The 15,471-nt window shown below is 45.3% G+C and overlaps 2 protein-coding genes across 2 annotated transcripts; one reads left to right on the forward strand and one right to left on the reverse strand.

Annotated features, from left to right (window-relative positions):
- Nucleotides 1–57: 57 nt before the first annotated feature.
- Nucleotides 58–4,847, forward strand: CDC26 (cell division cycle 26). Its single transcript, XM_024217480.3, has 3 exons — nucleotides 58–121; nucleotides 1,308–1,416; nucleotides 4,395–4,847. The coding sequence occupies exons 2-3, from the start codon at nucleotides 1,336–1,338 to the stop codon at nucleotides 4,569–4,571; spliced, it is 258 nt and encodes an 85-aa protein (XP_024073248.1). The 5' UTR covers nucleotides 58–121; nucleotides 1,308–1,335; the 3' UTR covers nucleotides 4,572–4,847.
- A 4,857-nt stretch (nucleotides 4,848–9,704) lies between these two features.
- SLC31A1 (solute carrier family 31 member 1) lies at nucleotides 9,705–13,852 on the reverse strand. Its single transcript, XM_026658721.1, has 3 exons — nucleotides 13,021–13,852; nucleotides 12,462–12,630; nucleotides 9,705–10,765 (listed from the first exon to the last, which is right to left on the reverse strand). The coding sequence occupies exons 1-3, from the start codon at nucleotides 13,088–13,090 to the stop codon at nucleotides 10,564–10,566; spliced, it is 441 nt and encodes a 146-aa protein (XP_026514506.1). The 5' UTR covers nucleotides 13,091–13,852; the 3' UTR covers nucleotides 9,705–10,563.
- Between the last annotated feature and the right edge of the window lie 1,619 nt (nucleotides 13,853–15,471).

Consider the following 15,471-nt stretch of genomic DNA (forward strand, 5'->3'; position numbering starts at 1 on the left):
GGCCGGCTGGAACGTGGCGCGGGGCATGCCGGGAGGTGTGGTCCCACGGGGCGGGGGCGCCGGTCGGGTTAGGGGCCCGTTTGCTTTTGGCGGGGCCGGGCCAGGGTGGGTGCGGCCGGCGGTGAGTGCTGGGGGCCGGGGCGTTGGGGTGGCAGGGGTCTGTGGGTCTCCTGGGGCCGGGGAGGAGTGAGGGAGTGTAGGAGCCCCTTGGGGGATCCCTCTGCCCAGGGCTGTAACCCCCTCCCCGCCCTCACTCACCGGTGCCATTGTAAGCTGTCCGGGCAGGGGCCGTTCTGTGTGCAATACCCAGCACATGGGCCTAGGGGATTGCAAATGATAACTGGTCACCTGCAGCAGGAGCTAGTTAATCCACACACCATTCCGTCAGAGGCGGCCAGGCCCTGTTCTGAGACCTCCCCTTGCTCGCAGCAATAGCCAGCAGGCCCTTGGTGTCACGCTGTGGAGCATTCTAGCTAATTAAAACTAAACTGCAGTTTTCAGAGTAACAAGCCAAGTCGTCTGTGCTACAGTATGCGTAGTCACTGGCTAATTTACAACATTCAGACATTTGTCTGGTTCTCCCTTGTACTAGTGCAGGGTTGGGCAAACTATGGCCCGTGAGCCGCATCTGGCCCACCAGCCCTTTTAATCCAGCCCTTGAGCTCCCGCTGTGGAACGAGGTCTGGGGCTTGCCCCGCTCCAGCTGGGGCACAGGGTCGGGAGCTGCTCTGCATGGCTCCTGGAAGCAGCGGCATGTTCCCCCTCTGGCTTCTACACGTAGGGGCAGCTAGGAGGCTCTGCTCTGCATGCTGCTCCCAGCCCAAATGCTGCCCCTGCAGCTCATATTGGCTATGAACCACAGCCAATGGAAGTTGCAGGGGCGGCACCTGTGGACAAGGCAGCACGTAGCAGAGCCACCTGGCCACGCTTTTGTGTAGGAGCTGGAGGGGGGACATGCCGCTGCTTCCAGGAGCCACTTAAGGTAAGTGCTGCCCCGAGCCTGCATGCCAGAACCACCCTCTCCTGCCCCAGCCCTGATCCCCCTCCTGCCCTCCAAACCCCTTGGTCCGACCCCAGAGTACCTATCTACACCCAAAGCCCTCATCCCCAGCCCCATCCCGGAGCCCGCACCCCCAGCCAGAGCCCTCACCCCCTTGTACACCCCAACCCCAATTTTGTGAGCATTCATGGCCCGCCATACAATTTCTATACCCCCAGATGTGGTCCTCGGGTCAAAAAGTTTGCCCACCACTGTACTAGTGCAAGATAGCCAGGTTCTGCTGACCCTCTGTTAAAAATTCAAACAGGAACCAGTTTGTCTGAGAAGCATTCGAAATGCTGCGTCGGAAACCAACCCGCCTGGAGCTGAAACTAGATGATATAGAAGAGTTTGAGAGCATTAGAAAGGATCTTGAGGTGAGAGTAAACCTTCTGGAGACACTCCTGTATGGAAATCAGGTGATTGAACCCTGGTAATTTGGACTTGTGCATAACGGGGCTTGTCTGAGAATAGAACCTCACTCTGCAGCAGTGTACGAGCATGTACAAAAACCAATAGAAAATTTCAGCTAGTGCAGAGCAGCAGCCTTTTCATTTAGTGATGGTTCATGTACCGAGCATCTTACTCCTCTGTTCTACAGTCTCTGCAGCCTCCAGCTAACGTCCGGGTGCAGTTCAAGTTGGCTGATGTGTATCTTAGACATCTGCTTCTCTCCTCTTCTCAGTAGTCAAGTGAAGCTGGGAGTCTTGATTTGACGGTCCCTAAATTAGTACCTCTGGGGCCTGTCATTCTCAATGGAGAACTCTGATGTTGGAACTTGCTTTCTTGGGACCCTAATTGTGGGACCTCCAGGATATCTTGCATGGCCTGCCTATCTGCTCAGGCTGTCCCTGAGGGGATCGGTGAGTGGAGAGGGGCTCTATCTATTTCTGGTAGGGTAGGGGGTGCAGAGGAGCATTGATATTAATGTAGGTTTATCATTGTGTGAATGACATTTGTATTCATGCACCTGTAGCCATTGGGACAAGCATAATATTTACATTGAAAACATAGAATGATGTTAGTTGGGAATCTTGGGGCTATAGGTATGAAAAGGTCTGGAACATCTTAAAACTTCAGAGCCATCAGAATCCCTGCCTGGAATGATAGCCCCATAATTGCGAATATATAGGCCTTCTCCATTTCTTCAGGGAATGGCTGTGCACCCGACCTCTCTTCCCCCCCCCCCAACACACATTTTGTGAGTAACTTTATCTCTAAACACATCCTGAGCAAGGCTTGGCTTCCCTTAACTTGCAGGTTTCAGAGTGGTCGCCGTGTTAGTCTGGATCCGCAAAATGAACGAGGAGTACTTCACAACTACCACTTTGAAACCTGTCACCATGCAAGGCACTGAATTTAGCCATATGAAGTGGCAATCCTTAACTTACAGTGCACTGCCATGCACCTGTGTGACTGTAGCATCACCCCTATTAATTGATAGCCATTTGTATACATGCGGGTTGTGAGATGTCTTAATTCTGTGACTCGTGTATTAACACTTATGGGACAACATATTTTCATTAGGGCTGTCAATCACAGTTAACTCACATGATTAACTCAAATTAATTGTGATTAAAAATTAATCAGTTTTAATTGCACTGTTAAACAATAGAATACCAATTTAAATATATTAAATATTTTTGATTTTCTACATTTTCGTATATATTGTGTTGTAATTGAAATCAAAGTGTATATTTTTATTACAAATATTTGCACTGTAAAAATCATAAAATAAATAGTATTTTTCAATTCACCTCATACAAATACTGTAGTGCAATCTTTGTTTTGAAAGTGCATCTTACAAATGTACATTTTTTTTGTTACATAACTGCACTCAAAAAACAAAACCGTGTAAAACTTCAGAGCCTACAGGTCCTACTTCTTGTTCAGCCAATCACTAAGACAAACAAGTTTGTTTACATTTACAGGAGATAATGCTGCCCTCTTCTTATTTACAATGTTACTAGAAAGTGAGAACAGGCATTTGCATTGCACTTTTGTAGTTGGCACTGCAAGATATTTGCGTGCCAGATATGCTAAACATCCGTATGCCCCTTCATGCTTCGGCCACCACTCCAGAGGACATGCTTCCATGCTGACGCCACTTGCTAAAAAAAAAAGCGTTCATTAAATTTGTGACTGAACTCCTTGGGGGAGAATTACAATTGTCCGCTCTGTTTTCTATCATATATTTCATGTTATAGGAGTCTTGGATGATGACCCAGCACATGTTCGTTTTAAGAACACTTTCATAGCAGATTTGACAAAAAGCAAAGAAGGTACCAATGTGAAATTTCTAAAGATAGCTACAGCACTCAACCCAAAGTTTAAGAATCTGAAGTGCCTTCCAAAATCTGAGAGGGACGAGGTGTGGCATTTGTTTTCAGAAGTCTTAAAAGAGCAACTCTCCGATGCGGCGCTTACAGAACCCGAATCACCAAAAAAGAAAATCAACCTTCTGCTGGTGGCATCTTTCTCAGATTATGAAAATGAACATGCGTTGGTCCACACTGCTTTGGATTGTTATCAAGCAGAACCCATTATCAGCATGGACGCATGTCCCCTTGAATGGTAGTTAAAGCATGAAGAGACCTATGAGTCTTTAGCGCATCTGGCACATAAATATCTTGTGATATCGGCTACAACAGTGTCATGAGAACGCTTGTTCTCACTTTCAGATAACATTGTAAACAAGAAGCGGGCAGCGTTATTTCCTGCAAATGTAAAAAAACTTGTTTGTCTGAGCAATTAGCTGAACAAAAAGGACTGAGTGGACTGGCAGGCTCTAAAATTTTACATTGTTTTACTTTTGAATGCAGATTTTTTTTGTACATAATTGTACATTTTCAACTTTGATGATAAAGAGATTGCACTACAGTACTTGTATTAGGTGAATTGAAAAATACTATTTCTCTTTTTTACAGTGCAAATACTTGTAATCAAAAATAAATATAAAGTGAGCACTATACTTTGTATTCTGTGTTGTAATTGAAATCAATATATATGAAAATGTAGAAAACATCCAAAAATATTTAAATAAATGCTATTCTATTATTAACAGCACGATTAATCACAATTAATTTTTTGAATTGCTTGACAGCCCTAATTTTCATCGTTATGGCTATCCAAAAACATCCAATGAACTTGTTCAGTCTGTAAGCAGTTTCTCTAATGAAATCAGCTTACCTAACATTTTTCATACCTTCACAGTTTGAAGGCTCTCCCTGTGGTCAGTTGTCAGAGCTGAAATGGACATCTCCTTGACAGTGCTAACATTCCATCCATTGAAGAGTTTCTCTAGTTTTCCATTGTCCTTATTTTTAGTTGATCACTTTTCCCCCCCCCTCCCCAGAGTTGTAAGAAGCAGCGTGAAGATGTGGATGAAGTGGGAGCCGGTGATGGAGAAGGAGCTATTGGTCTGAGCAATGACCACAAGAGTCGAGAACAAATGATAAATGACCGAATTGGTTACAAACCTCAGCCCAAACCCAACAACCGTTCCTCCCAGTTTGGAAGTTTTGAATTCTAGAGATTTGATGGCCTGCCACCTTCCACGGGCAATTGAGTGTTCCATGATGGGGTGTTCATCCCAGACAGTGCTGGCAGAGATGTTCAAAGGCTGTTTGGGTAGCTCTAGAGTTGGCTGGGACTGGCCTGTGTCTGCCAATGAGTCTTGGGCTTCAATAGGGGAAAGTGTTTGCCTTTTCCCAAGGCTGGTGGGATGTGTTTTTAACCTGACTTGTTACTGTACCTCCAGAAACCCCTCTGCCCAGCCACTTTGTTTTAAATAAATATTTTTTTTAAATGAGAGGCTCTTAATGTATCAGAAAACACACACAGGGGCAGGTAAAGATTAATGGAAAATGTTAACAGCAGAGTTGGCCTCCTGTGGGGGAGAAAAACAGGAATCAACCGAGGGCACTGCCCCAGCTCCACGTGATGCAGGTGTTTGAGCCCAGGGGAGTAATTCAGAGAGGTGTCACTCACATTTTTATGGATTGGGTAGCTGTGAGTGAAAGCCTGTTTCTCTGCACACCAAGGGGAGGCAGGGCAAACTTCCCTAGATACTGCGCTCGCACAACTGCCTGTTTACTCCCAAGTTGTCAAATCCTTGGCCTCCCCTGAGCATGCCACGAAGGAAGCCAAGTACAATGGCTGCTATGTGGATTGTTGGTTTACTAGGAAGTGGACCAGGCTTCAACTCTTTCACAGAAGTCATTTCATAGCTGCATTCAGACAGCTACTGCCAAGCTGAGGTGGATTTGAGCTGGTGCCTCAAAGATGAAAGGCTCAAATCCCTTTCACAATCCAATCTCCCTCTCTAAATACTTCCAAGAGTGCAATAGTATAAATGGGAGGCTTGGGAGGTGACTCACTTTGTGGTAAAAAGCCTTTCTGATAAATAAGTTTGACTCTGACAATGGAAGTAGTAAATAATTAAAAGCCCAATAGTGTGACTAGGCTGTAGCTATTTGGAGAGGATTTTTAGAGTGCTGAGGGGCGTTGGCTGTAAAGAGCAAAGGCCACCAATCATAGCTGTATAGCTTAATGTCGCAGACAAAAAATATGCCTAAATCGATTGTTTTCTGGCAGAGGCTGATCAGCAAAATACAGAGATCTGAGATGAAGGTTAGCAGTGCTAGGGTTAACTGGCTGTATGGCCAGCACCTGTACCTGAGTGAGGTCATGGTCAGCTAAAGGGATGGAGTTCAGGCCACAAGTAAATGACTGAGAGAAAGCTAGGTTACAAAAACTGAGGGAACTGAGTCTTGGTGTACAAGACTGACACTCCACTCCCTACTGGCTGAGCCTGGGGACAGAAGGCAGGACATGGACCCTCAGAGTGGATGACTAAGTTAACATCTCTTTGTCACCTTCTGTCCAAGGTTGTTTCCCACCAGTTTTTGATGCATTGGCCATTCTTGTTCCAAGTAGCCCAAGTGATGGAGTAACCACCATTTTTTGAGGGAGACCAGTACTACACAGTGGCAGATTTTCCTTGTCTTAGTTTTGTCCTGCTACTCCTAGTTATAAACTCATCTATCATACTAAATTCCTCTCCAGCATTGCTGTTCACCCACTTGAAACAGCTGTAGGTTTATGGCCCCTCTGCTCAGGATGTATATAGAAAGCACAACCCCCTCCAAAATCTGCTCACTACTGTTCCTCTACTTGACTTTTCCCATCCATTGTAAGCTTACATGAGCAGAAAGTTACTCGTGCTGGTCATGCATCAGTGAGCTCCAGCACTACTATCCCAAGAGCTTTGAAGGCTGTTTTTCATGGGCTGGTATTGGTACTCAAGTGCCCCAGCAAATGCTGTTTCTTTTCTCCATTCTTAAACACAGCAAGCCTGGTACTCAAAGCCTCTGCAGTGTACTTGCCCTGTGAAGGTGGGTCAGCTGGAAAGGAGCTCGGGATAAGGCCATGTTGAGCAGTCTAGGTGCTGACTGCATCAGCCACTTACAGCTGGGTAGTTACTCTTCGTGGTGTTTGCTCTGGCTCAGTGCCCAGCTTTACCTTTTCCATGTTGGAGGTAGCTTCCAAGACACTTCCACCCCAGTAAAATGCAGTCTACTTTATTAACTAATTATATACAGGAAGAGCTCTATTTGCATTTCAAACAAGTTGTTTCCAGAACAGTGGATTTAAAAACAAAGTCATGGTCCCCTGTAACCAACCCTGTGATACAGCTGGAACAAGCTATAGCTCAACTAAAAGGCACTACCCCCAATTGTTTCCTAAAGGCACTTAGATTAAAAAAAAAGCAACAAAAGACAGTTTATTTGCAACAGAATTCAGAGCCTAGGAGTTGAGTGAACACTGTAATTCATCCAAGGTCACAATCAGGAGGTACAGTCTGAAAACATACTTGCATACAGCCCATCATACATTATCTTTAAGCTTGTTAAATAAATGTATTAAGAACAATTATTAGTCATTGGAGGGGGGCTTTCCTCCAATAGAAGTCTAGTGTCAGCATCAGGAGGTCTGCCTCAAACACTCCTGCAAAAGATTCCAGGCAGGAAAAGGGGTGTTACTAGAAGGTGCTCTAGAGAGGTTGGCAAATCAACCAGCCTGGGCCAGGAACACAGGGATGTTAGGACTGATGTACCATGTGGAGACTGTAACCCAGTGAGGGATGTGGCTCTGTCAGTTTATTTTATAAACGCACCACTAGATTGTCAATTTACATTTAACCACAAAGGGTAAAACCTGGCCATGGATTGAAGGCTCATGAGAAGCCCACAGAGATAATAGGGGCACACTCATTAAGTGAGCCTCAAGGCTAAGACATGGCCCTGGCCACTCTTAGCAAACTTATGAAATACAATGATTCAGGCTAGTAAAGTCTATGAACATTGAGAGACATCAGGGTCTCATCAAGCAGAGAAAGCATGCTGCAATCAGGGTAGAGTAGAGAGGCACAATTCATGTATGGGGGATGGGGAAGAGTAGTTTTGAATTGTACTTGTTACCGATGTGTCCCTCTCTTCCTCTCCCAGCCTTGGCCTGACTAGCATCAGAACCTACTTCACCCACTTGAGCCAGTGCCAATCCCTCTAGTGAAGTTACTTAATGGCTCCATGCCCTGAAGTTTAACAGCTAGGAGGCAGAAAGGAGGGAGTTGAGGGGGGGCCTAAGTGCTATGACAGGAGAGAATTGTTTGAAGTACATTAGGAGGCTTTTTCCTTCCATGATGCAGCTGGTACAGGCCACTGCTGGAGAGAGGACATCAGTCTGGCTGGAACTTTGCTGCACTATTGTACCCTACCTCGTTTTCACTGTACATTAGTTACTCCTCAGGAGGCCACTCCTTCCACATCACCTTGGACATTTATTTGGGTCTGGAAAACACCAGGACTGTAAAGGGAAGAACCTGCACTGCCAGGCATGGAAGAATGGAGCCAGGAGTCTTCCTTATCTCCCGTCAAAATCCCAGAAGGGGTAGTCACATCTGATCCCCTTGATTTTCATTCACATGCTGATCAGCTACATGAAACAGCAAAAGCTGAAAGCGTGAGTGTGTTCATGTGTGAGCACTGGGAGAGAGCTCTCCCAGCACTCCTGGTAAACCACCTCCATGAGGCGTCTAGCTCCGAGCGCTGGGAGCCTGTCCATACTAGCGCTTTAAAAGTGCTCAGACTTGCTGTGCTCAGGGGGTGATTTTTCACACCGGAGCCAGCAAGTTAGAGCGCTATAAAATGTAAGTGTAGACAAGCCCTCAGAGTCTCTACAATGAGTACACTGTGACAAAGGAAACACTACTGCCAGTTCATCACAGCTGAGCCCATAGCCTTCTGGGACATTAACAGCTGTCAGCAGTTGCTTAAAGTAGCAACAAGCCACAATGTGCTGAGAGGTCAGTGGCTATTTGGACACGACCAGAACATGAACTGGAGTTCATATTGGGACTGATTCTAAGGCCGTACTGACCATGCATCCCCTGGGCCAACCTAGCTTTTTCTTCCTTGCCTCTGCCATTTCTCACCCTCTGGTGATTTTATTTAATTTCAGAGCATCTGGGGATAGTAGAGTTTGTGTGAGAGGCTGCTTGAGACCACGCAGCCCTGCCCCTCACATCACATTCAGGGGCTGTAAAACAAATATCATTTTTGTAGCATCTTTCATCCCGGGGCTGTAAAACAAATATCATTTTTGTAGCATCTTTCATCCCAAAGTACCTTACAAATGAGCTAATCAACTCTGAATAGCAGAAGTTCTCCAGGTTTCCCATTCCATGACACTCTTTGGGAGAGACCCAGGCCCACCTTTCCCACAGCCAGATCAAGAAGGGCTCCAAGGGCCCAAGATTGACCTTAGGCCACAGTATCAGAACCAACAATATACAGAGATCACATCAAGAACCCGATCAGTCATTTCACACCACATAGCTGCTTAGGACAGGAGATGTGGTATAAAATAACCAGTTAAGCTGCAAGGGGATTTAAGGAGGCAGAACAGCATTTCTCCCATCAGAATCAGGCCAGCACACTCGGCTAACAGCCCACCTCCTACCCAGAAAACCAAGAGATCTTTAACAAGCGGTCAGGAACTCAGATTTACATGTCATCTCTAGCACCTTAGCAACACAGAATTCCCTAGTTCCACAGTTTAGCTGTGACTCAGAGGGAAGACCACCAACTATTGAATCAACCTGCTGCCCACAGGGATCTCCCAGAAGGACCTGAACCCTGCCTTGTTCGTGAGATCTGTTGGGCTCCTAGCACGAGGGGCCTGGCTGGAGGGTGGGAAGCTCTCCACTGGCTGCTGCCCAGCTCTGACGTTGGCATTGGTTGCTCCAGCACAGCCATGTTGAGAAGTTCCAGTTTGGTGATTATGATAAAGAAGAGTCCTCAGGGTTGGAACTCCTTTTACTGACCCTACAGTCTCTTATCCCCCAACCCTCATCTAAGAGGAGCAAGTTTTAAGGCTGCTATATCCTCCCTACACAAGTTTGGTTCTTTACCTGCCAGCCCAGCCAAGGAATATCCTCTACAGAAATGTCAATCTTTAATAGCTTTCTTCGTGTCACTTGGTTTAACCGGAAAGAAAAAAAGAAATCACAATATTGTAAACAGTCAGAACAATAGAGCCAGCTGCTGACAATTTGCATTGAATGACAAATCTGAGTCTAACAGCACATGGCTGCAAATCGAGATGAAATCAACAGGGCTTCAATGGTTTATTTAAAGTCTCTTTCTACTACTTAAAAATGCAATTGCTGATTTGCATATGGTGAGTACATTTCCATGATCAGTAAGCTGAAGTGGCCAGTTTGAAATGTTCCTGCTGTTCAGAGCTGAGCAGAGCAAGAATACAGCAGAAAACCAGCAACATTAAACAGACTTGAAAGCGGCCCCAGTCTGGCCCAGATACAATATGCCCACTGGAGTTAATAAGAATGGTGCACACTTCTCGGAGCAGACCTGAACCCACTAGGCCTCTGGTGATTTACCAGCAGCACTAATTTTGTGGACAGAAGTTTCTACAAACTGTCCCAGAGGGTTTTGCTGGCCCAGAGGTCAGTCACATCCCCGCCTCCCTTCCCCAGGCATTAAGTACAGAATTTTTTAGAAAATTAAAAATAGCCATTGTCACATACTAGCTCTTTTATCGACCATTCATAAAACCCCCAGATCTGAGCATTTATTCTTTAAAAATAAAATGCTTTAAAAGGACAGTTCAATAATCTTGTAAATATCTACTTGCTACATAATTTCAATCAGGGAAAATCTACAAATACAACATAAATCGTGGTCAAGGGTGGCTCTGGTGTGACCTCAAGAGCTGGTCCATCTAGCGTGGGTGCCAGGCTGCTTGGTGGGAAATCCCCAACACCAAGAATCCCTGTGAGCTGCCCAGGCATTGTCCTGACTAGGACATTGGTGGTAAAACACACACTGATTTTCATGGTGTATGTTGCTTCTCAGTCAGCCGGGGAATGATCCTCATCTTCTTGGTGACTGCAGTTAGAGCGAGCGAAGGGGCAGAGAGAGGCTCTCGCTCTGTGTCCAGCATTAATGGCAGTGCTCCGTGATATCCACAACAACTGCCTTTTTCCAACTGAAGAGGAAGTAGCCAGTGCCTGCGCCTGCTGCCACAGCTATGCAGAGGTATGCATTGTAGGTCATGAAGATCAGCATGAGGAAGTAACTGACCACCACTTGTATGATGTGCAGCACTGTCTGCAGGAGATGAGGGAAGCTCAGCATCTGTTGTCTGAGGAATCAGAAAAATATGACCAGTCAGTGAACAAGAGTCACAGGATGGGAAATGCAGGGTCCCCGCAGAGAGAAAATAACCCATGGGCTGGGAATGCCAAGTTACATAACATAAGCCCGGCTGTACTGGGTCAGACCATAGGTCCAACCACCCCAGTATCCTGCCTACCGACAGTGACCAATGCCAGGTGCCCCAGAGGGAGTGAACCTAACAGGTAATGATCAAGTGATCTCTCTCCTGCCATCCATCTCCACCCTCTGACAAACAGAGGCTAGAGACACCATTCCTCACCCGTCCTGGCTAATAGCCATTAATGGACTTAACCGCCATGAATTTATCCAGTTCTTTTTTAAACCCTGTTATAGTCCTAGCCTTCACAACCTCCTCAGGCAAGGAGTTCCACAGGTTGACTGTGTGAAGAACTTCCTTTTATTTGTTTTAAACCTGCTGCCCATTAATTTCATTTGGTGGCCCCTAGTTCTTATATTATGGGAGCAAGTAAATAACTTTTCCTTATTCACTTTCTCCACACCACTCATGATTTTATATACCTCTATCATAGCCCCCCTTAGTCTCCTCTTTTCCAAGCTGAAAAGTCCTAGCCTCTTTAATCTCTCCTCATATGGGACCCATTCCAAACCCCTAATCATTTTAGTTGCCTTTCTCTGAACCTTTTCTAATGCCAGTATATATTTTTTGAGATGAGATCACATCTGTACGCAGTATTCAAGATGTGGGTGCACCATGGATTTATATAAGGGCAATAAAATATTCTCCGTCTTATTCTCTATTCTTTTTTAATGATTCCTAACATCCTGTTCGCTTTTTGACTGCCACTGCACACTGTGTGGACGTCTTCAGAGAACTATCCACAATGACTCCAAGATCTTTTTCCTGATTAATTGTAGCTAAATTAGCCCCCATCATATTGTATGTACAGTTGGGGTTATTTTTTTCAAATGTGCATTACTTTACATTTAATCACATTAAATTTCATTTGCCATTTTGTTGCCCAATCACTTAGGTTTTTTGAGATCTTTTTGAAAGTGGCCATTAAACACCAAGAGAGATGGGATAGTAAAGGGCAGAGATCTCCTGTCATGTGTATTTGTCCTAGATGACTAGAATGTCCTCCATGAAGCTGGGTGCTTTGTAATAAAACCGGTTATTCCTGGATAAGGAATAATGAGGTTCACAGAGTGATCACAGCTGCTAAGGTTTGAGGATCAAAATCATTCCAGCTCATTTTACTACCTGGCCCTCATTGCCAGCCACACAGGGCAGCTTGTCTGCAAACAGAGGCCTTGACCACTTGTGGGCACAGAAAGATCCTTTGGTGCCTTATGTAAGAATAGGCAGAGAGTCTAGTGTCCTGGCCAAATTAAAATGTGGAAACAGCACACCTCCCTACGAGCTTCCCCTGCTTTTATTTGTTGTTTCCCTTTTCATAAAAAGGGCCTCATGTGGCTGATGCAGAGTAGCTGTTGCATTCCCTTCCCTCCAAAAAAGAGAGCTGCAGGTTCCTGTATTTATAGTTCATTCTTTAGGCTCCTTCAGGATGAAGCGTGTACAAGCATGAAGTTAGTTTTACTGCAGAGGACTTTTTGATCTGCCTAGAATTTGCTATGTTTCAGTCTTCGTGTTTTCTGCTGAGATAAGCAGGGTTTGTGTTAGAAGGAAAGTGGATTCTTACCCAACTGTTTTGTGCGTCTCCATCAAAGTGGTGCCATTTGGTCCCGGGACAGGCATGGAGTTGTAGCGAATGCTGACCTGTGATTTACGGAGCAGACTCTCCCGGGCTATTTTGAGGCCCTCATAAAACATGGCTAGGAAGAAGACTGCGACAAAAGCACCAGCCATTTCTGATAGACAGGAAAGGACAAAACAAGGTTAATGACTCTGCACAGAATGAGTCATCTGCTTCAAGCACACAGAGAAAAGCACCTAACAATCCAACAAACAGCTCCCACCACACAGGCCACAGGGAGTGTGATGTCCAACCCCATAAAGTGAAACTCTCAACCACATTCGCTAAGGCTTGTGCAACACTCAAATAGTGACACGGAAGTCTTCCCATCACCTTCAGCCTCTGTGCCCCAATTTCCAACCTGTTAACATCTTGCCCTGGACACTCTAGGAACCTATGACCTCATGGGGTGGGGTCATTCAGACAAGACTGACCAGTAGCAAGCCTTTGGTTTGGCCTGGGGTGAGCAACAAGTCAGCTGCTTTGCTAAAATAGCTTTACTAACCTCCAGGTGTATTGATCACTAGTCCAGAAAACAGCAGCGGCACGTTCTTGTAGCTGAAGTGGAAAGTCATGTCCTGGCCAAGACAGAAAAATCATTTAAAACCTCAGCAAGATGTGTAAGCTCCAAGGGAGGGAGACAGAGCTTCACAGAACACACAGACAAGTCCTAAGGAAGTTAAATGGAAGGACTTTGTTACAATATAACTAGAGTTAACCTTGGAGGCAGTTCATTCTGGTCAGTAACTAAGTACATAGTTGAAATAACATTCTACCGCAAACCTAGTGTAGCACTGCGGTCTGTGTTTCTGCTAGGTATTGCTGTGCACACTCCAGTTACAGCTATAACTAGTCCCTTGTCCATTTGTAACTAACTATTTTAATTGAAAAGTCACTGGATTTTACTCTAAAAATTTCTCCAGCAGCATTTTTATTACTTTGCCTATATGTAAATTTCAATCATCAGTGGATTTTTTTTGTCAGTTTGTGTGTGCACGGTGATTAACATTTATCCATAAAAATCTAACCCTTCAAACCCTACCTATAAAACTTAAATAAAGGGCTTATTGTTTTGTTAATTTCTTTTTAAAAAGTGATCCCACGTAGATCATTAAGGTGTGCCCAGTGTGTTGTCTGAAGATGCACAATTCTGTGGCGATGCATCTTTTTTTTTTATTTTTCAGTGTTAAAAAGATCTAGTGGATTTTCTCCCTTCTGTGAATCTTACTGGCAGATGTCTTCAGGTTATAAAAAGATGACAATGTAAATTAAAGACAGAACAGAGAGAGAGAGAGAGGGGATGCTTCTTCTTCAGGCCACTAACAGAAGTTACTAGATCACAGGCCCTGGTTTTCATGGGGGACTTCAATCACCCCGATATCTGCTGGGAGAGCAATACAGCAATGCACAGACAATCCAGGAAGTTTTTGGAAAATGTAGGGGACAATTTTCTGGTGCAAGTGCTGGAGGAACCAACTAGGGGCAAAGCTCTTCTTGACCTGCTGCTCACAAACAGGGAAAAATTAGTAGGGGAAGCGAAAGTGGATGGGAACCTGCGAGGCAGTGACCATGAGATGGTCAAGTTCAGGATCCTGACACAAGGAAGAAAGGACAGCAGCAGAATATGGACTCTGGACTTCAGAAAAGGAGACTTTTCTGCTGATGGGCAGGATCCCCTGGGAGAACAACATGATGGGGAAAGGAGTCCAGGAAAGCTGGCTGTATTTTAAAGAATCTTTATTGAGGTTGCAGGAACAAAACCATCCCAATGTGCAGAAAGAATAGTATGTATGGCAGGCGACCAGCTTGGCTTAACAGTGAAATCCTTGCACACAACACAAACACAAAAAAGAAGCTTACAAGAAGTGGAAGATTGGACAAATGACTAGGTAGGAGTATAAAAATATTGCTCAGGCATGCAGGAGTGAAATCAGGAAGGCCAAATCACACTGGAGTTGCAGCTAGCAAGGGATGTTAAGAGTAACAAGAAGGGTTTCTACAGGTATGTTAGCAACAAGAAAGTGGTCAAGGAAAGTGTGGGCCCCTTATTGAATGGGGGAGGAAACCTAGTGACAGAGAATGTGGAAAAAGCTAAATGTACTCAATGCTTTTTTTGCCTCTGTCTTCACAAACAAGGTCAGCTCCAAGACTACTGCACTGCGCAGCACAGTATGGGGAGGAGGTGACCAGCCCTCTGTGGATAAAGAAGTGGTTCAGGACTATTTAGAAAAGCTGGACGAGCACAAGTCCATGGGGCTGGATGCACTGCATCTGAGGGTGCTAAAGGAGGTGACGGATGTGATTGCAGAGCCATTGGCCATTATCTTTGAAAACTCATGGTAATTGGGGGAGGTCCAGGATGCCTGGAAAAAGGCTAATGTAGTGCCCATCTTTAAAAAAGGGAAGGACGACAACCAAGGGAACTACAGGCCCTTTAGCCTCACCTCAGTCCCTAGAAAAATCATGGAGCAGGAATCAATTTTGAAGCACTTAGAGGAGAGGAAGGTGATCAGGAATAGTCAACATGGATTCACCAAGGGAAAGTCATGCCTGACCAACCTGCTTGCCTTCTATGATGAGATAACTGGCTCTGTGGATACGGGGAAAGCGGTGGACGTGTTATTCCTTGACTTTTGATACAGTCTCCCACAGTATTCTTGCCAGCAAGTTAAAGAAGTATGGGCTGGATGAATGGACTATATGGTGGATAGAAAGCTGGCTAGATCATCAGGCTCAACAATGGCTCCATGTCTAGTTGGCAGCCGGTATCAAGAGGAGTGCCCCAAGGGTCGGTTCTGGGGACGGTTTTGTTCAATATCTTCATTAATGATCTGGAGAATGGCGTGGACTGCACCCTCAGCAAGTTTGCAGATGACACTAAACTGGAAGGAGTGTTAGATACCCTGGAGGGTAGAGATCGGATACAGAGGGACCTAGACAAATTGGAGGATTGGGC

This window comes from Terrapene carolina, unplaced genomic scaffold, assembly GCF_002925995.2.
Source record: "Terrapene carolina triunguis isolate 2854851 unplaced genomic scaffold, T_m_triunguis-2.0 Scaffold508, whole genome shotgun sequence".
Classification (NCBI taxonomy): Eukaryota; Metazoa; Chordata; order Testudines; family Emydidae; genus Terrapene; species Terrapene triunguis.

Excerpts from the sequence above, each read along its gene's own strand:
- CDC26 (XM_024217480.3), top strand. The coding sequence starts at position 1,336 with ATGCTGCGTCGGAAACCAACCCGCCTGGAGCTGAAACTAGATGATATA. Across the intron at positions 1,417-4,394 it reads GCATTAGAAAGGATCTTGAG|AGTTGTAAGAAGCAGCGTGA; the intron begins GTGAGAGTAAAC and ends CCCCCTCCCCAG.
- SLC31A1 (XM_026658721.1), bottom strand. The coding sequence starts at position 13,090 with ATGACTTTCCACTTCAGCTACAAGAACGTGCCGCTGCTGTTTTCTGGA. Across the intron at positions 12,631-13,020 it reads AGTGATCAATACACCTGGAG|AAATGGCTGGTGCTTTTGTC; the intron begins GTTAGTAAAGCT and ends CCTGTCTATCAG. Across the intron at positions 10,766-12,461 it reads GAGACGCACAAAACAGTTGG|ACAACAGATGCTGAGCTTCC; the intron begins GTAAGAATCCAC and ends CTGATTCCTCAG.